This window comes from Nyctereutes procyonoides, unplaced genomic scaffold (assembly GCF_905146905.1).
Source record: "Nyctereutes procyonoides isolate TBG_1078 unplaced genomic scaffold, NYPRO_anot_genome, whole genome shotgun sequence".
In the NCBI taxonomy this organism is placed as follows: Eukaryota; Metazoa; Chordata; class Mammalia; order Carnivora; family Canidae; genus Nyctereutes; species Nyctereutes procyonoides.
Genome location: NW_026575125.1, coordinates 17,283,345 through 17,309,339, shown reverse-complemented (window position 1 = coordinate 17,309,339; position 25,995 = coordinate 17,283,345). Strand labels below are relative to the sequence as shown.

General features: G+C 34.8%; 1 protein-coding gene across 1 annotated transcript in view; it reads right to left on the bottom strand.

The window, feature by feature from the left end:
• CNKSR2 (connector enhancer of kinase suppressor of Ras 2) overlaps positions 1 to 25,995 on the bottom strand; it is a 274,536-nt gene that overhangs the window by 195,439 nt on the left and 53,102 nt on the right. Inside the window, exon 3 of the mRNA XM_055339141.1 lies at positions 9,833 to 10,035. Within this exon, the coding sequence (XP_055195116.1) occupies positions 9,833 to 10,035 (203 nt within the window). The remainder of the gene's footprint in view (positions 1 to 9,832; positions 10,036 to 25,995) is intronic.

Genomic DNA, 25,995 nt, shown 5'->3' with positions numbered 1-25,995 from the left:
TGAAGTTCAGGTATTACCAATCTGTTTCTACCTTGCTGAGAATTCTTCTGATGAATGGGTATAGGATTTTATCATATGCTCTTTTTACATTAACTGTTATGATCATATGATTTTCATTCTTTAATCCATTGATGTGGTGGATTATACTGATTTATTTTTAAGTGTTGATGCAGCCTTGCATACCTGATATAAATTCCACTTAGCTGTGGTGTATAATTTTATTTATATATGGTTAGATTTGGTTTACCAATATTTTGTGGAGGATTTTAACATGTAAGTTAACAAGTTAACATGTAAGTTCATGAGATACTGGTTCATAGTTTTCTTTTTTGTGCTGTTTTCAAATATTGGGATCAGGATCATGATCATCTCATAAAATGGGATAGGAAGAATTACCTAGTCATCTATTTTCTGGAACAGATTGGTGCATTGGTGTTATTTCCTCTTTAAACATATAGTGATGTGAATTCACCAAGGAAATCATCTGGGCCTGGACTTTTTATACCCCACCATAAAACGCTTCTAAGTAAAATTCAATTTCTTTAATACTCAGAGGATTATTCAGAGTATCTATTTCATCTTAGGTAAGTGTTCATAGTTTGTGATTTTCAAGGAATTGGAATTGGTCAATTTCATCTGTCCAATTTATGTATGAACTATTTGTAGTGTTCCCTCATGATCCTTTTATTTTAATTGACTTCTCCACTGTGTTTCGTTTTCAGTTTCATTGATCTTTTGATCCTTTGTCATTATTACCCTGTTCTGCTTGCTTTTAGGCTTATTTTGCCCTTATTTTTTATTTTCTTTTACTATAAGAATAGTTAATACAAGATTTACCCTTTGTAAAACCTTAAGTGTACAAGATAGTATTGTTAACTACAGGTACAGTATTAACTACAGGTACAATGTTTTATAGCAGGCCTCTAGAACTTTTTCATCTCGCTTAACTAAAAATTAATAATATTGATTAGCAATTTCCTAAGACGGAAGCTTAGTTGATTGATGAAATCTTTTTTTCTGATATAAGCATTCAGTGCTATAAATTTCCTTTTATCACTGTTTCTATCTGTGTATCACAAAATTTATGATTTGTTCTCTTCTTGTTCTGTTTAATATGTTTTTTACTTGCCTTGAGACTTCCTCTTTTATCCATGGATTACTTGGAAATGTGTTGTTTGATTTCTAGTTTGATTACATTATGGTTAAAAACATATACTAGCTGGATTTTAATTCTTTTAAATGTGTCAAAATATGCCTTATGATGCAGAAGTGGTCTATCTTGGTGACTGTTCCAATGGGTACTTGACAAGAATTTGTATTCTGCTCTTCTTGGATGAAGTACTCTAAAAATGTCAATTGTATAATGTTGTTTAGTGTTTATTCAGTTCTTCTAATCCTTACTGACTTTATGTCTGGTAGTTTTATCAATTATGAGAGAGTGGATATAAAGTATTCAATTATAATTGTGGATTTGTCTTTTTCTTCTTGTTCCATCAGTTTTTACTTCAGAGCTCTGAAGCTGTGTTGTTTGGCACATACATCTTATCAGCAATGTTTCCTCTTTTTTGAAATGCCTATGTGCTCATCTATTACACTTTGGTATTTTTAAAATATAAAGGTAATATGCACATAATACATGTTAACACTCTGCTTCTGATATGTTTGTTGCAAGTATTTATTTTTCCCAGTTTGTCATCTGTCTTATACCTTGTCACATTTTTCAGTTTTATGTGGCAAAAGTCAATTGGGATATTCATTTGTATTTTATTCCTTATTTTTAAATACTTAAGTCTTTCTCATCTAGTAGTCATTTTTTGTCTATTTTCTCCAGTTTTCTTAAGGATTTATTTTCCATTTAAATAAATGATATACTTAAAATGTTTTAGTAAACAACAGGTAGCGTTCGATCATTATTTTCCAAAGGCTTTATCAGGTGTCCCAATACTATTTATTAAATGATCCTTTCCTTCTCCAGTGGTTTTAACATACTGTTTTCAAAATGATTCTATATACCACAGCCTATTATGGGCTGTCTTACACTAATCTACATTCCAAAACTCAGTATTGTTTTTCACCATGATTTACTAAAACAGAAAGAGACATTAAGATTTCAAATAAAGTTAATTGAAAAAATATATAATGAATTAATCTACATTCTCAGTTTAAAAAAATTAACCTTAGTGAGGAATCAGCTTTGAAAAATCTATTCTTATGGAAGCTTTCTAAAACTGGATTGTAGAGATGTTGCATAGGTGTATCTTATAGAATATAAATTAGGCCTCAATAAAACCATTTTTTAAAAAGATGTAAAATATAAACCCTAAGACAAAATCATTTAAAAAATGTAACTAAAGACCATTTTTGCTGCACTGAAGCATAGAAATTGGCATTTTAATTAAGAACTCAACATGCTTCTGGCATGAATAGAAAGTTTGGGTTCCTAGGTTTGAAAAGGTCAAAGTCTGTTAATAAAATCTGAAAACTTCATTCAAAAGTGATAAGATGAAATATAGCATGATTTTTCCCATAAATTTAATCTTCAAAATATATAAAAAGAAACATCTATTCGATGACTGAATGTCTGTAGCAGACCGAATTCTAAGGCATGTTTTCCACTTTCCTGACCACTCATATTTCAAGTAAGACAAGTTTCTAGCTCAAGATTAAATATCAAGAAAACTCGGGGGGAGGGGAACTCTACACACACACCAAGGAAAAGACTGATTTTTTTTCTTGTAGTGAATTTCCCTGAAATTTTTATTTTAAAGGCAAATCATGTATAACCACACTAAAGAACCATTCTCATCCTGAAGATATTAATGTTTGGTATGATTATTTTGCCTAGACACATATGTAAATAAGTGATGACTGACAGACAGGGTTCCAATCTTTTTGAGTTACCAAAGATGATTATTTAATTGTGACTTAATGATCATCTAGATAAAGAAATAGATCTCTGTAGAGTTTATGAGCACAATCAGTTCATGAACAGAACAAAAAAGAGAAATTTACTCTTCGGTCTAAAAAAAAAAAAAAAACAACCCTAAGCTAGAGCTCAGGCTACTTATAAAAATGAACACAGTGACTCCAGTAAAGGAAATTAAATTCATCACAGGAAAGCTTTCTGATGCCAGAAAATAAAAAAAAAATCCTTGGCTAATCAATAAATGGCCATTACAGGAACTATTCTATTTAGATCCTAAAAGTTAAGCAACTATTCACCTTAAATCACCATATGGATAATACAATGCTTATAACTCTTTTGAGTGCAAAGGTATATGACCCTCTAAGAAAGTATTTTTTGTATGTTCTTTTCAAACATTGTTCTTTCAAACAAAGAAGTATTACATTTATGGAAAAGTTATTAGTGGTTTAGAAATGCTAAACAAATTAGAAGTCAATAAGGAAAACTAAAATAAAAAGTTTAGAAGTTAATAAGGATATCTGGAATGCCTTGCTATTTCTCAGGTTGGCACAGCTGAGCCTGAGCACAGTCCATAAACAGTGGCAGTGCTAACATTAGTGCTTATCTCTGGAACAAGACATGCCAAGTGAGAGCAGTGAGTATGTGAGAGGAAAGACCAAGCAACAATGTACCACAGTATCTGGTAGTGTCTGAAGTAGTTTGGTTTTTGTAATTTTTTTCCTGGTACACAATTAATTTCTGTTTTATAGTTTCCCATCATGGAAGAAGAAATCAGTTCAACTATTTTTTAAGATAAGGCAAAAATATTTTCTTTGAAATCATTTGCCTTATCCCCCTACTCTTATGACTTAAAGATTTAAAATTTTTTTAATGACATAAAAAGGTATCTCATTGATCTCTTCAAAATAGAATGGTTTTGAAAGGTATTTTAGAAATAATTACAATTAGGTGCTAATGCTAAGAATGAGAGAAAATAATGAACTTTCACTATAAATAACAAGCTTTTTCTATAAATACTACTTATGGACACTGTTAATGATGTTACTGTACAATGTGATACATACAGTGATCCATAAACCTCCAAGTATAGATGGACTTGGCAAAACCATATAAAACTGCAGGAAAGATGAGGTGTGAAGAACAGCAGGATACAAGTTAAAAATAGATGAGTAAACCATGCTTTGAAAATAAACAGTAAAGCTACCAAATGGTGATTCATTTCTGAAGCTTTTCCTCTGGGAAAGTCTGCTACTTCATTCAAGTAAATATTTAAAATGGGAGGGAAATAAAAGCAATTTTGTTACCCTTAGATTTTATATGATTTTAAAAATGTAAAGAGCTGGTTTTTGAAAATGAGTTTTATTTGAATGAAAGCTCCACTGAAATTGAAATTTTTGTGAAACTGTAAATATTTTTCCCTAACTTTAAAGTCTTAAACATCCAAAAGGGTTGTTTGTTTGTTTCAAGAGAGTGAGACAGCACGTGTGTTAATGGGTGGGTGGGGGGAGATGGAGGCAGAGGGAGAGGGAAAGAGAGAATCTTAATTAGTCCTCAAGCCCAGTGAGGAGCCCAAAGTGGGGCTCAATCTCACAAACCCTGAGATCATCACCAGAGCAGAAATCAAGAGTCAGATGCTTAAACCACTGAGCCACACAGGCACCCCAAAAGGTTTTCAATGATATTAAAAATATCTCATCTATGCCTTCAAAGTAGAATGCAAACTAAAATTTCTATAAATAAAAATTCTATATAGTGATTTTTAAATATCCAGGCCAAAAGTGGGAAAGTGGCACTCTTGTTTATTACCACTTGAAGAGAAATACCAAAATGAAAATAAATGTTTATATATGTTGCGTTCCTAAGAATAAGTTTCTCAAAATTTTTAAGAATTAGTCAACATTTGAATGGAGATGTAGAATGACAAACGAACGTAACAATTGAAAAACAAGAAGAGCTTTGGTATCAAACAAAAATAGATTCAAATTTCAATTTTCACGTTAGACAAATGACTTTAGGCAAGTCATTTACTGTTTCATATGTAAAATGGGGATAATGATACCTGCTTCATGAGAATTCAATTAGTTGATATATATAAAGCATCCAGTTCAATATCTACAACTAAATTAAAGATTTTCGCATATTCTTTCTGTTCCTTTCTTCTTCTTCAAGTGACATAAAATATAAAAATTGCAATAAACCCATATCATATTGTTGTGCATGCAAGTTCTCTCTAAAATGCAATAAAAAATTTAATGCCAAAATATTTATCACTGTTTAACTTAAAATAAATCTATACCAACAGATCAAAATATTAAGAATTTTTGATCAACATCATTTCTATGGAACTTTTATAATTAAGTACATAAGTTCTAAGTTCTTCAAAAGTAAACAAAAATAAACAAGACAAGATACATTCCTACCTTTTATAAAGAAGGCATAAAGAGGTTAGTTTTATTCTAGAACTTTATTTTTATTGTTTTTTAAGGATTTTATTTATTCATTCATGAGAGACACAGGGAGAAAGGCAGAGACTTAGGTAGAGGGAGAAGCAGGCTCCTCGTGGGAAGCCTGATGTGGGACTCAATCCCAGGACCCCAGGATCACAAACTGAGCCAAAGGCAGACGCTCAACCACTGAGCCACCAAGGTGCCTTTTGTTCTAGAACTTTAAAATATTAACTAAATTTATTTAGAGAAGATGTAGGGAATTAAATCATGATTCTACAAGTAACTAACAAATGTTGTTAGTGTTCATGATTTGATATTATTTAAAAGGAAATAAATTGGATATATTCCTCATAAGGCTTTGGTGAACACGATCAATGAATCATAGAATTTTAGTGCTTCAAAGAACTTCAAATTGTGCAGGTTTTACATCCTATTCTAAAAAGAAAATAAGGGGTGCCTGGGTGGCTCAGTTGGTAAAAGCATTTGCCTTCAGCTTGGGTCATAATCCCAGGGTCCTGGGACAAAGTCTGGCATCTAGTTCTCTGCTCAGCAGGGAGCCTGCTTCTCCCTCTCCCTCAGCCTCCTGCTCCCCCTGCTTGTGCTCCCTCTCTCTGTCAAATAAATAAATAAAATCTTTAAAAAAAGAAAATAAAAACAGAGTTAAGGTTCAAGATTATCCAGGACTATAGGCAGAACTGAAATTCAACTCTTTCTCAGCCTTCTGCTCCTTTGCACTATTTCACGATGCATTTTGGCCAGGATTCACAGTAATGGTCATGGATAACACTGCTCTTTTGGTTATTCTAGCAACAATTAATGTTCTTTGTTTCCTGTGTATCTTGTAGGACACAATGAAACAAGAGGACATATGAAGTGTTGTCTTGTGTTCTTGCTGCTACCTAAAAATATTTTCTTTCTTTGAAAGGAATAAGAATATAACTTAAATACATACCCACTAATAATCTCTGATAAGTCTGGGTTACTTGTCAGGGAAAAAAACCAGCCTAAACATTTCACCTGGCATGGTTACAGATAAAGCATTATTATATTTAAACTGATTTCAGGATCTTCTGAAATTTATATTAGCCAAGGAACTGTTAAGATATTCATATAATCCATGGCAAAGGAGGAAGCAGTCAAGCTCCCAATTATAGAAACAGAATTCATCATTTACCTCTTTTCTATTACCATTAAAAGATTAAGAATCTGTAAAAAGTGGAAGTTAACATTATATAAACTATTTTTTAAAGATATATTTATTTACGATAGACATAGAGAGAGAAAGAGAGAGGTAGAGACAGAGAGGAGGGAGAAGCAGGCTCCATGCCGGGAGCCCGACGTGGGACTCGATCTCAGGACTCCAGGATCGTGCCCCGGGCCAAAGGCAGGCGCTAAACTGCCGAGCCACCCAGAGATCCCATATAAAACTATTTTGAACTGCAAACCATTTCACAGAAAAATTTCTATAAGCCACTATAAGCCAAGAAGTCTTCTAGATAATTGTAACAGTGTGAACAAATCAGATGAATATCCCTGTTCTCTTATCCCTGTTCTGATAATATAATCAGATAGAAATAATAATACATAAGTAAATTATATGGTGTTAGAAGGGTATAAGTGGTACAGAAGACAAATAGAGCAGGATAAAAGGAAACCATTCTAAAACTCTCCTTAGACCACCAATATTAATATATCCATGACTTTATCACCTATTCCCAAATCTCTATCAATGATATTTTTTCTCAGCAGCAATAATCTAAAGACCTTTTCACAATTTATCATGCCTCACACTCAACTCAGTGTTCATCTTCCACCATAACCTGTTCCTCTTTTGATAATAGCATCACCATCCAGCGGGCCAGCCAAGTCAGATACCTAGATGCCTCCTGTAGTCTTTAGATCTTATCTGTCCCAGAATATTATTTATCTGCATAAATATCTCTAATATTCTTCTATCATCACTTCTGCTCCTCTAATTAAAAACTTCAGTAAACAGCAGGATCAACTGTGTTGTTGAATCATGGTTCTACCACTTACTTGCCATTTGGTTTTGAAATTAACCTCTAAAAGTGCTAGTTTTTCTTACTGTAAAATGGAGACAACCCTCCTAGGGTTGCTTTGATTAAATGAATGTGGCTGGAGGTATCAACATCAAAATCATCAACAGTAGCAGCAGCATTCATTTCTAAAATAGCTCTTAAGTTAGTTTTCCTTCTCCCATCCTTATTCTTCTTTAATTTTTCCCAACACTATAGCCCTAGGAATCATCAAGATCCATAGGTCTAAACTCAATGACCCTATTAAACAAGTTCTCAAGGCCTTCAGCATTAGCCCAAATGCCTTAGCATGGAAATTTTTTTTCTCCTTTCCTTTCTAAAACTTAAGCTTGTTAATAAATAAAGCATCATCATTATAGGCAAGCCAGCCTAGAGCTGAACTTTTCTGTGAAAGATCTTCAAAATATAAATTTCAGTTTCTTTGTTCAATTTACAGTCTCAGCAGGTGATTTTAAAGTTATCACAAAGTTGTCTTTTTTTTCCTTCCAAGTACATATTTCATTTTTATGGTCAAAATATTAAATGGTCTTTGATTTCGATCACCATGCTATGACGGAATATAAAATAAGCATTGTGAAAACTTTTGCAGCAATGGAAGCCAAACAGATGACTTAAATTATTTCCCTCAGGCTTTTTATCACGTTTTTTCTTCCTATGAAATAAACAAAACATCATTGATTGACTTCAGGGATTGTTATGCATGTGTTTGTATGTGTTTTTGTATGTGTATGCGTACTCATGTGTTTGTAGGTGAATTGGCATTTACTAAAAGCATCTTTTTAGATGATAAAAAAGTCACCATAAAAAATTATATAAAACAATAAAATATCAGAAACTACCACAGTGTTCTAGAAGCTATTTATATGATTTTATATTATAGTCTTATCTGCCACTAAAAAGTAAAAACATTCTACGTATTCATTTATTTGACAAGTACTAGTGTAAAAAGAACATAAAATGAAATTTACTATATACAAATATTGAGGCTGAGCAAATTCACAATTATAGAGCAGGTCATAGTATAAGAGCATATAACTATAATCGAGTATGTGTTCTAATTACTGAGAAGCCTTCTGAAACAAGTATATTATATTACTTAAGGATTAAGCCATATTTTAAATATATTTTACTAATTGACCATTATGAAACTTGTAGAATTAATATACTTAAAGTGAAGTGTAACTACTTTAAATGATTGAAAAATGTAGTTTAGATAATTATGAGAATTAAATTTTAATGATGTCATAAATGCAAGAGAAATACGCTATGTCCACCAATTAATTACCAAAAAACTAATAACCCAGAACTTAGTATTAAGATTTGGATTTAGTATCAATTATGTTATTATTAATATATATAAATTCAGATAATATAAAGTTAAGTTACCTTAACTTTTACCTTAAAAATATAAGTATTTTAGTTTTACATAAGGCCTCATATTTTATGAAATACATTAACAGGTTTTTCTAATGTTAAATTATAACTGCATTCAGTCATGATTTTTGTATCATTCTCTGCCTTGCTTGCTAACATACATTTTTAGGATTGGCACCCATGGTCATAAGTAAGATTGGATCATAAAAAAAGGCCTCATATTTTTAAAAAGCAAAAATATTATATATAATATATATCTCACTGACATTCACTCAAGAAAGAATTCTGGTAAAATTGTTTATTACTGGAGTTTCTTATGAGAAATAAAATGTATTTTAAAATTTGGTTATTTAATCACCATACATAGTACATATCCCTTACAAAAAATTCTAAAAATGAAAGAGCTTAATTTTTTAAAAAACAACTGTGATTCACCATTACAATGATTAACCACATATTCGATTTTAATCTTTTTTCATTTTATATCATGAAAACTTAAGTTATTTTATGTGTTCCAAGACAAATAAAAATTAACTAGGAAAAAAAATCTAAAACTATGTTTATGATATCCAAGACTGTGCAGTGTAATAATAAAGAATGAATAAAGCAAGGTAAGGAGACATGCAATGCATGCTATTAAAGTGTCAGTGTCTAATTACTCATTTAAAACAGTAAATAGAATCCTAATGGTCACTCCCTTAAATATGACTAATTAATACAAAAAAGAAAATTAGGAGATAAAATAGTACTATCAATCTTGTTATGACAGCTAAAAATGACTTTGCGTGTAAAGCAATTAATGTATTCTGAAATTGTCAGGGACTAATTATTAATTGGCTACTTAGATATAAAAATTCACAAATGATTAATGTCTATTTGATGATAACCCTACTTACACTGTGGTGAATGATAGACATTTGCAACTTGATATTCCTCTGTTCAATTCTTTTACAAGAACATATGAAATGATGTTATATTCAAGATAGTGTCTGAGGAGGATTACTTATGAAACATGTGGAAGATCTTACCTGTCCAACCAGGCAAGCAGACTCTTGGCTGCTCCTATGAGATCCACAACCGAAGTTAGAAAGTCATTTGGCAATTTTCGGCTGGTTCTCCCATCATAATGGCCACTCCTTCTCCTCCCTGTTATAAAATTCTGTAGATTTTTGGCAGATGCATTCAGTTTGTGAGAAAGGGTTTTTAGATTTTCTGTTTCCAAGCCATAATTCTGAATTATAAAAAGAGAGAAAACAAATATGCTTAAAGTCAGTATTATATTCATTCACTAAAATATTTACTGAGTAGGTTACTACGTACAAGCAACAAAATTTGTATTGACTAAGATAGGATTCCTGGCCTAGCAGAACCCACAGTCAAGTGAGGATCTGGGCAAATGTCAGATAAAGAAATTACAATAAAATGTGTTAAGAGCTAGTATGAACGTGAAAAGATCAGAGTATTATATCTTGGAACTATGCCATGCAGGAAAGAAAGATTACCGGGACTCATAAGTGTTTTTTTAACCCAAACTTAAATTCATTTACTTGTGAATTCATTTTTATCCTTATTTTTTTATTAAGAGATATTATTTATTTGAGAGAGAGGGAGAGGGGGGCGGGAGAGAGAGCGAGCACAAATTGGGGAGTGGCACAGGAGGAGAGAGAGAGAAGCATGCTTCTGGCTCAGCAGGGAGCCTAACACAGGGCTTGATCCCAGTACCCCAGCAGACCCTGAAGGCAGACACTTAACCTACTGAGCCACCCAGGTGCCCCAGTAATTACTGTTTAGTATCTATTCTATTTGCATGTGTGTAGTCATGAATGTAGATGCTACGAAAAATTCTGCTTTGCCAAAGTGAGGGAAAAAAGCACAACCCAATGATAAAATGAAAAAGAAATAAATCATATGCAATACAGCTTTATTCTGTGTTTTCTCCATAATGACTTATATAAGAAATTTCTTCTATAATATAGTACCAAAAAAAACTCTGATTCCTCATTGGAACCAATATACTTTCTCCTTTTTATAATACAAATTATGACACTGAACTTATTTCTATTTTTGTCATGGTTGCACTAGCTCAAAGTCAAATATGAAGCACATCAAAAACAATCATACTGACTTTTTGATAAGTTTGTTTTCTTATAGTTCCTTGGTCTCACTTTTGAATTTGCAGTGGTATTTACTATTTCACCTTAAATATTGTGTCTATAAATTAATGCAGGAAGAAGTTATATGAATAAATGTATCTAAGCTTTTTTAAAAAACACATTCAATGCAAAACACTGTAGGATCTTCACAAATAAACTTTAAGGAAAGACTTCCTAAGTTATAATAAAATTTTAAAAGAGTTAATTGTGCACTGTAGAACACCTCCAAGAAAGGTTGGTCAACCTGCTCAAAGGATGACCTTCATCAAACTACTTAACGTGTACATTATTGTCATGTGTAAAATTAAAAGTATTATTACCTTATAGAAAACCATAAAACCCAAACAAGTTTAGGTAGCCTCTGAGGCCCAAATGAATTCTAAGTTTGATTTATTCTCCTTTCATAGTTGATGACAACGAGGCACAGAGAGATTTTTCTCATGTGCTTAACAGAGCTTAGACAGAATTCTGAATGGGACTATGTCACAAGGCCATATGTGAGGGGATGCCTAAGCAAAATGGTAAATAAAATACTAGGGATATGAAAAAGAGATATGCAAATCGCACCATAAATTTAGCTGTATTAAGTCAACAATCATTGGGTAATTATATGAAATTTGACGTTATTTCTTCTATGATAATTTAAGAAAAGAAACTTGGAAGAGAAAACAAAGGAGGGACTAGTGGAGGGTTTGGACACATAAACATCAAATGCCAAGTTATGTAAAAAGAAATTAAAAATATAAATAAATAAATACCAAGTTATGTATGTTATCATTGAAGGTTTCATAGTGATAAAAGTCTGAATGTTCTTTGCTAAAAATTTACATTTTTAATTAAAAGAACATTTCCTTTTGGAGCCATGGGTCTGTTTTTTTTAATTCAGTATATTAAACATTCACTACTAAATTTGAATTGTAGTATTCTCTCAAGTCAAAAGGTTTTGTTTGTGCAAATAAAACAACATTCTATTCAGATTCTCTTGCATCTGAGGGTGGATTATCTGTGAAACATTTGGGAGATTTTACCCAGCTTATCAGTATGTTAAGAAGGAAATCCTTTTACAAGTTTATTAAAGATACTCTTTAATGACTAGGTAAGAACAATTTATAATCATATCAACTTATTTATTCATTTATTTGGCTTAAAACAACAGAAATTTACTTTGGAGATCAGAAATCCAAAAATCACTACCAGTGGGATAAAAATCACAATGTTGGCAGGTCCACATTTCTTTCGGAGGCTTGAATCCCTGCCTCTAAAAACATCTGGTAGCTCTTGACATTCCTTGGTTTGTGGCCACTGTTAACTCCTGTCTCTGTCTCTGAGGTCACATGGCCACATTTTCTGTGTGTACCAAATCCCCTTTTGCCTCTCCCTTATGAGGACACTTGTGATTGGATTTGTGGTCCACCTGGATAATCAAAACTAATCTCCCCCTGCAAAGATCTTTAATCACATCTGAATATGTACATTACTCACTTGCTGGAGGAAGCGAAAGGCCTCCTCCAAGGTCAGGAATACCTGCTGGTCCCTTCCAAAGCTCATTCTCAGCTGCCCTTTGGAGACTCTATGAACTAAATTTCAAAGACACTTCTAAATTGCTTTCCTGAAAGTATTTTCAGAAGTTTTCCCCCGTGTTAAGGCATCTTCCCTGAAGTATAAAAGTATTTTCATTTTTGTATATTAATGATTTTCATGAGGAAACATTTGTTTATAAACATAATTTCTTAGAGATGATCAAGTGATTAGTTCATCAGAGAGGAAACTAATCAATCAACCTGTAATGTAACTTTTACTCTATAGCTATTAGCCACCATAGAAGTTAATTTATCTTTATATACAATACTAGCATCTCAGATATTTTCTGAGAAAAGGTCAGAATAATTTAAAAAGAATACAGATCTTGCAAATAAAAATGTGAAAGCAAAGTAAAAATACATTGAAACCTTCAAAATTTAAGATAATGCTAAAATTATTTTTTAAAATACAATTCAAGAATTAGGAAATAAAAAAAAAAAGCTTGTAGATAAAACCTGGAAGGATACCCTGAGAGAACTTCTCCTAACCTGGAAACCTACTAAAGAAATATCCTACATGGACTGGAGGTAAAAAAATGAGGAGGACTGAGGAATGCAGTGGGCAAGAAGAGACAAAAGATATGTAGTGGATGATGGAGAGGGATATTCTTAAAACTAATTCTAATTAAGTCAATAAAAAGAAATAAAATGAAATAAAACTAGTTAAACCAATAACTCAAAAGCATTTTATTTTTTTAAATTTTTATTTATTTATGATAGTCACAGAGAGAGAGAGGCAGAGGGAGAAGCAGGCTCCATGCACCGGGAGCCCGACGTGGGATTCGATCCAGGGTCTCCAGGATCGCGCCCTGGGCCAAAGGCAAGCGCCAAACCGCTGCGCCACCCAAGGAACCCTCAAAAGGATTTTAAAGAAAGTTCTTTTAGACCATAGGGCGCCTGGGTGGTTCAGTCAATTAAGCATCTGACTTTCAATCTCAGGTCAGGTCTTGATCTCAGGATTGTGAGTTCAAGCCCCACGTTGGGCTCCGTGCTGGGCATGGAGCCTACTTAAAAAAAAAAAAAAGAAAATTCTGTAAGACTATAAAAATAGGTTAGAAGCTTGTCTGTATACAACAGTATCTGTGTCGTACTATTTTAACACAAGGGATAGATTAGTTGATCTCAAGTTAATTTTTATCATCACAGCTCTCAATTCTAAATAGTTCAAAATCAATTACTGACAACACACAGATCTTCTTCCTATTTCCTTCATGAAAGCAGATGGTGTGCTGTATTACTAAGTCACCAGTAAATCATGCTCCCTTGCCTCCTATACTAAGAAGTGACAAGTGAATGAAGCACCCCTTTGCTTTGGTCCAGAAATAGGCAGACAGTAAGTACTGACTCAAATTTTATTTTTTTAAGAGTTATTTATTTATTTGTTTGTTTTTAATTTAAATTCCAGTTAGTTAACATAGTGTTATATTAATTTCAGGTGTACAATATAGTGATTCAACAATTCCACACATCACCTGGTAAGCTCATCACAACAAGTGCCTTCCTTAATCCCCATCACCTATTTCACCTATCCTCTCACCCACCTCCCCTCTGGTAACCTTTAGTACATTCTCTACAGTTAAGAGTCTTTTTCTTGGTTTTTCTCTCTCTCTTATTTTTTCCCCTTTGCTTGTTTTGTTTCTTAAATTCCACATATGATATGATTGAAATCATATGGTATTTGTCTTTATCTATTTCACTTAGCATAATACACTCTAGGTCCATCCATGTCGTTGAGAATGACAAGATTTCATTCTTTTTAAAAATATTATTTTTTTAAAATTTAAATTTGATTAGCCAACATATAGTACATCATGAGTTTCAGATGTAGACTGTAATAATTCATCAGTTGCATATAACACCCAGTGCTCATCACATCATGTGCCCTCCTTAATGCCTATCACTCAGTTACCACTTCCCCCTCCACCTTCCCTGCAGCAACCCTCACTTTGTTTCCTAGAGGTAAGAGTCGCTTCCTTTTATTTATTTATTTATTTATTTATTTATTTATTTATTTATTTATTTATTTATTTATTTATTATAATTTTTTAAAAAAGAATTTATTTATTCATGAGAGACACAGAGAGGCAGAGACATAGGCAGAGGGAGAAGAAGGCTCTCTGCGAGAAGCCGGAGGTGGGACTTGATCCTAGGACCTGGTGATCACGACCTAAGCCAAAGGCAGACGCTCAACCACTGAGCCACCCAGGCACCCAGATTTCATTCCTTTTAATGTCTGAGTTAATAACCCATTGTATTATATAGCACTTCTATATCCATTTGTCAGTCAATAGAAAATTGAGCTCTTTCCATAATTTGGCTATTTAGATAATGCTGATATAAACATCAGGGTGCACGATTCCCTCTGAATTAGTATTTTTGTATTCTTTGGGTAAATACCTAGTAATGTGATTGCTGGATCATAGGGTAGTTCTATTTTTAACTTATATTGAGGAACCTCTACACTGTTTTCCGGAGTGGCTGCACCTGTTTGCATCCCCACCAACAATGCAGGAGGTTTCTCTTTTCTTTACATCCTCACCAATACCTGTTGTTTCCTGGGTTGTTGATTTTAGCCATTCTGACAGGTGTACAGGTGTAAGGTGATAGCTCATTGTGGTTTTGATTTGTTTTCCCCTGATGGTAAGTGATGGTGATAACTTTTCATATGTCTGTTGGTCATCTGGATATTTTCTTTGGAAAAATGTCTGTTCATGTCTTCTACCCATTTTTAATTGGATTATTTGTTATTTATTTATTTATTTTTTAATAATAAATTTATTTTTTATTGGTGTTCAATTTGCCAACATACAGAATAACACCCAGTGCTCATCCGGTCAAGTGCCCACCTCAGTGCCCACCACCCAGTCACCCCCAACCCCCGCCCTCCTCCCCTTCCACCACCCCTAGTTCGTTTCCCAGAGTTAGGATTATTTGTTTTTTGAGTGTTGAATTTTCTAAGTTCTTTATATATTTTGGATACTAACCCTTTGTCGGATATGTCATTTGCAATTATTTCCTCACATTCTGTAGGTTGCCTTTTAGTTTTGTTTATTCCATCCTTTGTTGTGCAGAAGCTTTTTTAACTTGATGAAGTCCCAATAGTTTACTTTCGCCTTTTTTCTCTTGCTTCAGGAGACATACCTATAAAGAAGCTGCTATGGCCGATGTTACTACCTATGTTCTCCTCTATGTTTTTTATGGTTTCAGGTTTCACATTTAGGTGTTTAATCCATTTTGAATTTATTTGTGTATGGTGTAATAAATTGGTCCAGTTTCTTACATGTTTTTGCATGTTGCTGTTCAGTTTTTCCAAAACTATTTGTTGAAGAGACTTTTTCCACTTGATATTCCTTTCCTGCTTTGTCAAAGATTAATTGACCAAATAGTTGTGGTTCATTTTTGGGTTTTCTATTCTGTTCCATTGATTTCTGTGTCTGTTTTTGTGCTAATATCATACTGTTTTGATTACTACAGCTGTGTAATATAACCGGAAGTCTGGAATTGTGATGCTTCCAGCTTTGCTCTTCTTTTTCAGGATTTCTGTGGCTATTCGAAGTCTTTGTGGTTCCATACATATTTTAGGATTGTATGTTCCAGTTCTGTGAAAAATGTTTGTGATATTTTGATAGACTGCATTAAATGTGTGGATTGCTTTGAGCAGTACAGACATTTTAACAATACTTGTTCTTCTGATCTATGACCATGGAATGTCTTTCCATTTCTTTGTGTCATCTTCAATTTCTTTCATGAGTGTTTTACAGTTTTCAGAGTATGGATCTTGTACCTCTTCGGTTAGGTTTATTCCTAGTATCTTATTGTTTTTGCTGCAACTGTAAATGAGATGGATTCTTTAATTTCTCTTTCTGCTGCTTCCTTGTTGGTGTATAGAAATGCAACACATTTCTATATGTTGATTTGTATCCTGTGACTTTACTGAATTCCTGTATCAGTTCTAGCAGGTTTTTGATGGAGTCTTTTGGGTTTTCTACATAGAGTATCATGTCATCTGCAAATAAACGAAATTTTGACTTCTTCCTTGCCAATTTGGATGCCTTTTTTGGGGAAGATTTTATTTATTTATTCATGAGAGACACAGAGAGAGAGAGAGAGAGAGGCGGAGAAACAGGCTCCATTCAGGGAGCCTGATGTGGGATTTGATCCCGGCGTCTCGGGATACCTTTTATTTCTTAATGTTGCCTGACTGCTGTGGCTAGCTATTCTAGTACTATGTTAAATAACAGTGATGAGGGGCCCCTGGGTGGCTCAGTGGTTGAGTGTCTGCCTTTTGCTTGGGTCATGATCTCAGAGTCCTGGGATCAAGTTCCGCAACAGGCTCCCTCCAGGGATCCTGCTTCTCCCTCTACCTGTGTCTCTGCCTCTCTCTCTGTGTCTCTCATGAATAAATAAAACCTTAAATAAAAATAAATAACAGTGATGAGAGTGGACATCCCTGTCTTGTTTCTGACTGAATAGGAAAAGCTCTCAGTTTTTCCCTATAGAGGATGAGGTTAGTTGTGGATTTTTCATAGATGGCCTCAATATGTTGAGGTATGTTCTCTCTAAACTTACTACTTTGTTTTTATCACGAATGGATATTGTACTTTGTCAAATTCTTTTTCTGCATCTATTGAAATGGTCATTTGTTTCTTATCCCTTTTTTCTAATAATGTGATGTTATCACGTTGATTGATTTGCAAATATTGAACCACCTTGCAACCCAGGAATAACTCCCACTTGACCATGGTGAATGATTTTTTAAATGTATTGTTTGATTCCATTTGCTAGTATTCTGTTGACGATTTTTGCATCTATGTTCGTCAGAGATATTGGCCTATAGTAGATAGAGTCTTTATCTGGTTTTGGTATCAGGTAATGCTGGCCTCATAGAATGAATTTGGTTTTCCTTCCTTTTCTTTTTTGGGAAGAGTTTCAGAAGAATAGGTATTAACTCTTCTTTAAATGTTTGGTAGAATTCCCTTTGAAGCCATCTGGCCCTGGACTTTTGTGTTGGGAGATTTTTGATTACTGATTCAATTTCTTTGTTGATCATTGGTCTGTTCAAGGTTTTTATTTCTTCCTGTTTCAGTTTTGTAAATTTATATATTTCCAAAAATTTATCCATTTCTTCCAGGTTGTCCAATGTATTGGCATATACTTTTTCATAATATTCTCCCAAAAACTGTATTTCTGTGGTGTTTATTTCTCCCCTTTCATTTGTGATTTTATTTAATAAGGTGCTTTCTCTTTTCTTCTTCAATAAGTTGGTCTAGAGGCTTCTCAACTTTATTAGTTTTTTCAAAGAACCAGCTCCAGGTTCAATGATCTGTTCTGTTTTCTTAGTTTCTATATCATTTATTTCTGCTCTAATTTTTATTATTTTCCTTCTTCTGCTGGCTTTTGCCTTCATTTTTTTGGTTCTTTTTCTATATCCTTATGTGTAAGGTTAGGTTGTTTACTTGAGGTTTTCCCTGCTTTGAGGTAAGTCTGTATTGCTATATACATCCCTTTTAGGACCACTTTTGCTGCATTCCAAAGGTTTTGGACCATTGTGTTTTCATTTTCATTTGTTTCCATGTATTTTTTAATTTCTTCTTTGATTTCCTGGCTGACTCATTCATTGTTTAGTAGCACACAGCTTAAACTTCCATGTATTTGTATTTCCCAGTGTTTTCTTCTGGTTGACTTCTAGCTTCACAGTGTTGTGATAAAAAAAAAGGTGCATGGTATGATTTCAATCTCTTTGTGCTTATTAAGGCCTGTTTTGTGATCTAATATGTGATCTATTCCAAAGAATATTCTATGTCCACTTGAAAAGAATGTGTATTCTGCTGCTTTTTTTCAGATGAAATGTTCTGAATATATCTGTTAAGTCCATCTGGTCTAGTGTGTCATTCAAATTCATTGTTTCCTTGCTTGTTTTCTGTTTCAATGATCTGTCCATTGATATAAGTGAAGTGCTAACATCCCCTACTATTATTGTGTCATTATCAACTAGTTTGTTTATATTTGTAACTAATTGTTTTACATATGTGGGTGCTCCCATTTGGGTGTATAAGTACTTAACATTTTTACATATCTTTTTGTTGGATTGTCCTCTTTATAATATAGTGCCCTTCATGGTCTCTTTTTACAGTCTTTGTTTTAAAGTCTAATTTTTCTGATATAAGTATTGCTACTCTAGCTTTCTTTTGACATCCATTTGCATGATATTTTTTCTTCATCCCCTCAATTTCAATCTGTAGATGTGTTTAGGTCTAAAATGAGTCTCTTGTAGGCAGTATATAGATAGGTCTTGTTTTTTTATCCATTCTGACACCCCATGTCTTTTGATTGGAGCATTTAGTCCATTTACATTCAAAGTAACTATTGATAGATACCTATTTAGTGCCATATTATTACTTGTTTTGCTGTTGTGTCTGGAGGTTTCCTTATCCTTTCTTGTCTTTGTATTTTTGGTCTCTCTTTTCCACTCAGAATCCCCTCAATATTTCTTGTAGAGCTGGTTTAGTGGTCATGAACTCCTTTAGTTTTTGTTTGTCTGGGAAACTCTTTATCTCTTCTTCAACTCTGAATGATAGCTTTGTTGGATAGAGTATTCTTGGCTGCAGATTTTTCCCATTCAGCACTTTGAATATATCCTGTCATTGTCTTCTGGCATCCCATGTTTCTGTTGAGAAATCTCTACCTAGCCATATGGGTTCTCTGTAAATTAGGGACTTCTTTTGTCTTGCTGCTTTTAAGACTTTTTCTTTATCACTGTATTCTACAAATTTAACTATAATATGTTTTGGTGTTGGCTTGCTTTTGTTCATTTTGATCAGAGTTTTCTGTGCCTCCTGGATCTAGATGTTCATTTTCCTTACCCAGCTGAAAACTTCAGCTATTACTTCTCAAATAAGTTTTCTACCTCCTTTTCTGTTTTCTTTTTCTGGGATTCCCATAATATGAATGTTATTATGCTTGATGGAGACATTGATTCTCTAAGTCTTTTCTTGTGTTGCATAATCCTTCTCTTCTTTGTTCAGCTTCATTATCTCCTATTATTTTGTCTTCTAGGTCACTAATTCATTCCTCTGCTTTTCTAGCCTGCTCTTCATTGCACCAAGCCTGTTTCTGATTTTGTTTATTGCATTCTTTATTTCAGATTCTTTTGTAACACTTTTATCTCTGTGGTAATGGTCTCACTGATGTTTTCCATTCTTTTTTCAAGGCCAATGAGTATCCTTATGATTGTCACTTTTCATTCTCCATCAGGCATGTTACTTTTATCAGTTTTGCTTTAATCTCTGGTCATGGCTGTACCTTCTTCTTTCATTTGGGTTAAGTCTCTCTGAGATCTTGGCATTTTGTCTAAGTCTCTGCCTTCTTCTCTGTGTTAGAAAAGCCAGTTGTGTCTCCTGCCCCTGAAAGTAATGGAGTTATAAAGAAGAGGTCATGCAATGCCCAGGGCCTGGCACTTCAGGGAGTGTCTCTGGTGTGTGCTGAATTCACTGAGTTGTGTTTTAGCTGTTCTATCCTTCAGGTCAGTTGTCTGCACAGGCTCTCCTAGCCTACTGTGGGCAGTGTTTGGTCCCTCGCCTGAATATGGAGAGCTTTAATTAGGTGTGCCCTGATCTGCTGGTCAAATGAGACCTGATACCAGCTCCACCAGAACTGAGACCCTGTGGGACTCTCTGGCTGAAAGATGTGGTGTGGGCAGGGGTTTGTCCTAGTCTTCTGTGGGAGGGTCCTACTGCACTAGGATTGAGGTGAACTTGATTGAAAAGTCAAGAGTGCAGGGAGGTGGGGCCTGGTGTAAGCCAGTTAGGCAGCCAGTGTCCCTGCTGAGAGGTGGAGGAGGGAAATGGCACCAGCCAGCTCCTTTGTTCTGGGAGAGAGAGATGTCTCTGTGAGAGCTGCCTCTCTGTGCTACACCAAGTGGATAATTTCTCCCCTGTCAGCCCCAGGCATTCCTCATATTGCTAATTCCAGGCTGTCTCCCCCCGCCCCAGGTTGTTTGTCTGCCTTCTCTTCAGGAGCAGGGCAGTGTCCTTAGGGCTCTATCCCAGCAAAGCCTACTGACCTTTAAAACTCTAGGCTTTAAGCCCTGCTGGTTGCCAAGAACTCACAAAATTCAGCCCCTCTCGTTTTCCAAGCCAATGGCTTTGGGGAAATGATTTCCTTGTGTACAGTTCCCCTATGTGCTCCTTTCTCTGTAGCCCTTCTCTGGGCCCATGGCTCCCTCCCCTCTGCAGCACTGTGAGCTGTTTCTCCCCTAAACCATGTCTCCACATTTCTTACCATCTTGATGTGGCCTCTTCTCTCCCTTTTATTTGTGGAGCTTGTTCTATACCCCTTCAGGTCAATTTCTGGAGTATTTAGGATGATTGAATAGTTATCTAGTTGTGTTCCTGGGATGAGACAAATTTAGGGTCCTCCTACTCTGCCGCTATCTTCCTCTCCTACCTATTCCCTCAACTTTTAAAAAGTGCAGATTTATGTAATACAGACTTGTTTTGTACCGGATATGCATTAGGACAAATACGCATGACTACTATAGAAAGGACTATATCACGAAAACAAAAGCTAGGACATGAAATATAGTTAGTTATTTTCTTTGTCCTATATGTTACATATTTGTTTATATACTGTCTGTCAAGAACCAGTTGTGGCTACACTCATTCAACATAGCCAGTCTATTCTTAAATAATTGGTGCTAAGTTCATACTGTTCTTCTGTATTAATTAGACATGTGCAAAAGCACAGGAAAGAAATGAAGGATACACTTAACATTTTAAAAGATCAAGCTGGCTGTATCCTCACTAGTGGCAAATTCCCTAAACACTTAACAAAAAAATATTCAATATTGGCACCACGTATTTTACAATGTCAATGTTATTTTATTCAGAGCCCTTAATTTGATTGCATCATGTAGCAGGTGTTTAGGTTTTATAATACTTTGCTTTATAAATATGAGTGAGTCGTAAAAGGATTGCTTTAATGAATATTTTTTAGAAATGAATTATTTTGAGATGAATGAACCAAGCAATTATGTTGCAAAGAAACAAATCCTAGCAATTGCAGACATCCAAATTCTCATGCAAAATACCTATTATATGAAAAGTACATGAAGAATGAAATGAAAACTGTTCTTATCCTGTCATAAATGATTCACTTATACTTCCCAATAACAAGGTTTATTGTCAGAGCATAAATTAAGGGCTATACATTGAACTATATATTTTATTTATGCTTTACTATTTCAGTTAATATACTGTGCTCTCTATTGAAGCACACTAAATGATAGCATAACAGCAGGAAAGAGTTAACACACCTCCAAATCATGAACAGCTTCTTTCTAGAATAACATGGTACGATAATATAGCTGGTGCTTAAATAAATATATGTCGCATGAATGAACAAGTTACTAAATAAATCTTTGATTTTCATGAAATGCCATAACACTTCTTCCCCCACTAACTTTAAAATAAGGCAGATGAAAATATTCCATAGCTTGAAAGAAGCAGAGGAATTTGGGAATTTTTCTGTGTCTTCCTTTTACAAGGAACAGAAACTTCAGTCAGAGGCAAGAGAAAAAAACTACAGTTCTCTGGGAAAAGGCAGAAGAAAACTTCATTCAGTAAGATAACATTAATTTAATATCCTCTATGTGCTAAGTACTGGGCAGAGAGCATAAAAAACCTAAGCAAAAAATTCTAATGTGATACAAAATGTAAGTTGCCTTTCTTTCTATCACTTCCCACTCTGCACCAGCCAAATCAAAACTGTCATTTTTCTCTGAATATTTCATACTCTCTCACAATTCTGTCTTTACACATAATATTTCTTCTGCCTAGAAAACTTTTCCCCAACTTTTTGTCTGGCAAACATTCTACTCATCCTGCAAGTCCCAATGCAAATCCCACCTACACTTCCTGGATCCCACAGTAGTTTTCATCATTTCCTTCTGCACTCCCCTGAGATTTTCTTTAAATCTATATTATCTGACTATTGTCTTCTTTACTAGATTGTATACATCTTAACACCAAGTATGTTTTTTTACACCTTTGCAATTCTTGTGGCATCACTGTCTGAGCATAAATATATATAATTGTTAAAAGAAGAAATAAAAACAGTAGATGTAAGGAAAAAAGTAAAGTAGAAAGCCAATAGAGACAGTTAAGTTTCAAAGAGAAAAGACACAATACCCCATTCCCAATAGCACACCTCCTGGTCTAGTCAACTCAGCTTGTTGATGAGGGATCTCACCTCCTAATTTAATAATGGTATGTGAACATAAATCAGAATTCATTGCTCAGAAATTCACTTTATATTCACTGGAAAATATTTATTACACAAAATGGAAGATATCTGCACTTAAAAAAAGATTTTGTTTATTCATCCACGAGAGACACAGAGAGAGGCAGAGAGGGAGAAGCAGGCTCCCTGCAGGGAGTTGGATGTTGGACTCGATCCTAGGACCCCGAGATCATGACCTGAGCCAAAGGTCAATGCTCAACCACTGAGCCATCCAGGTGCCTTGATATCTGCACTTCTAACTTACTGATGTATAGTCATTAGGAAGTGGTAGAAGGGAAGTTTAATATTTGTCCTCTTTGGGGAATGTGACCAATTTATTGCTGAATAAACACAGAAAGAATGAATTTAATCTGTTTTTTCCCAAGAAAATGATGCAACACTATGGTGTTTAAATGCAGAACTATGGAAGAATTAAAACTCAGCATCTAAGAAATTTACCACAGCTCTATGCTGAGAACACTGAAATGGTCTAGACATGTATCTCTCATGCCATCTTTCTAAGTAAGTTTAGGTCAGCAGAGATCGTTCATGGGCTAAACTCTAAAGTCTGGAGGTCCAGACTACTTGTAGGTAGTGCTGTAATCATCAATCTTGTTAGAAGCCCAGCACACAAGTGGTTTATCTCCGAGGAGTCCTGCTTATGAGACGTAACATCCTGAACTTCAAACTCTGACATACCCAACTATTTACTGTTATAAAAGAGGTGGCAAATAGGGCACCTGGGTGGCTCAGTTGGTTAAGCATCTGACTCTTGATTTCAGCCCAGGTCATGATCTCAGGGTTATGAGATGGAGCCCCACACTGGAGTTCATGCTGGGCATGGAGTCTGCTAAAGATTCTCCCTCTCTCCCTCTGCCCCTCCCCATTCTCTCCCTCTCTTCAAAAAAGATGTGGCAAATAGAAAACTGCTAGATGATGCATCAATCTCCAAGCCACTTCTGTTGCACCTTCATGGCCACACTGACTCAGATCTGGAGACCAGTATGCAAAAACACTGAGGACTCCTACCTTACCTTGAGTAATATCTGTTACATCAAGCATGATTTCTGTGATCTGATTCTGATATGAGTTAGAGTGCAAATGTGTGTTCTACTCTAAGCTGATTTCTCTGATCTTAGGAATAGGGAAATAAGAAGATCCCCAAACTATCACAGAAAAACATGTCAAGCCTCTTACAACACCACTTGCAAAATATATTTATTCAGCATCCACTACTGCCAGGTATCTATGCTACACACTAGGTATTTAATAAGCACAATTACTTTTCCCATAAAGCTTACAGTCTAGCAGAAGAATCAGACATTAAACTGATAAATACACACATAAATATGTAATTACAAAATGAGACGAGAGTTAAGAGAATAACAGTAAGTAGCTAACCTCCACCAATGGTGAGGGAATAATCAGAGAATGTCTTTTTGAGGAAATGACAATTAAGGTTAAGACTGAGATGTATAAATGGGAGGTAAATATTCAATCAATGTGGTTTCAGATAGTACTCTACTTTAGAAATTGTTTTCAGTCAGGACAATTTTTTAAAAGTAGGCTCCACACCCAACATGGGGCTTGAACTCATGACCCTGAGAATCAAGAGTAGCATCCTCTTCAAGTGAGCCAGCTAGGTACCCCTCAGTCAGGTTGTTTTTCCTTGCCTATCCTATTGGCTTTTAGTGAAATGTGATTATATTATTGATGTTCCTTAATGAAAATAACACTCATTCCCCACTGCTTTTGTGACAATTCTTTTGAAGCTGTCTTTATACTTCTCCAATCACTCCATAAGTCTCCTCTGCAGCCTCCTCTTCTTCCTTCCCATCCCCAGTGTGGAGCTGAGTCCTTTTTTTATTACATTCTACAGGCCCTCCCTGGGTGATCTCCTCTCTCTCTATGGATTCAATCTTTATATCCTGGAGACTACCAAATCTCTAGCTTCAGCCACTTCTCAAACTCCAAATTCATATGTTCAACTTTTGATGAGTATCTTTTTCTGGATAACTCAGAGATGCCTCAAATCCAACCAATCTAAAACTCAATTTATATTCACACCTAAATCTGTTCTTGCTATTATTGCTCATCTTCATTATTGCAAAATTATCTACTCTATCTCTGCAGCTAGAAAATATGGACTTTCTCAACTCCTCCCTTTATCTCACCCCTCATATTCATCAGATCCTCTCTATTCCTGTTGCACATCTTTAGTTCAAACCTACTAATAGCTTATTTTTTTAAAGATTTATTTATTTATGATAGACATAGAGACAGAGAGAGGCAGAGACACAGGAGGAGGGAGAAGCAGGCCCATGCCGGGAGCCTGATGTGGAACTCGATCCCGGGACTCCAGGATCGCGCCCTGGGCCAAAGGCAAATGCTAAACCGCTGAGCCACCCAGGGATCCCCCTAAATTCATTATTTAAAACACTTCTGAATTGTTCATCTGGTCTTCAGATTGTGCCCATTCCATTCCCTCCTTTTCACTATCATTTTTTTGTAGTAGTTATATTTATTTTATTTTTTTAATAAATTTATTTTTTATTGGTGTTCAATTTACCAACATACAGAATAACACCCAGTGCTCATCCCATCAAGTGCCCCCCTCAGAGCCCATCACCCATTCACCCCCACCCCCCGCCCTCCTCCCCTTCCACCACCCCTAGTTCGTTTCCCAGAGTTAAGAGTCTTTATGTTCTGTCTCCCTTTCTGATATTTCCTACCCATTTCTTCACTACCTTTTTAAATAAATATTTGATCATTCCCATATGGTTTCCCAATATTCACACTAGAGAGTATAAATCTCTTATCATGATGTTTAGGTACTTTATAGTCTGGGCCTATTCTTTTATTTTTTATTTTTTAAAAAGATTATTCTACTTACTTACTTACTTACTTATTATTTATTTATTTATTTATTTATTTATTTATTTATTTATTTATTTATTTATGAGAGACACACACACACAGAGGCAGACACACAGGGAGAGGGAGAAGCAGGTTCCATGCAGGGAGCCTGATGTGGGACTCAATCCCAGGACTCCAGGGTCATGCCCTGGGCCAAAAGCAGGCTCTAAACTGCTGAGCCACCCAGGCATCCCTCAATTCTGTCTTTTAAAGGCTAATTTTCTGCCACTGTTTCCCATTTATTTTTGTCATCTCAAATAGATA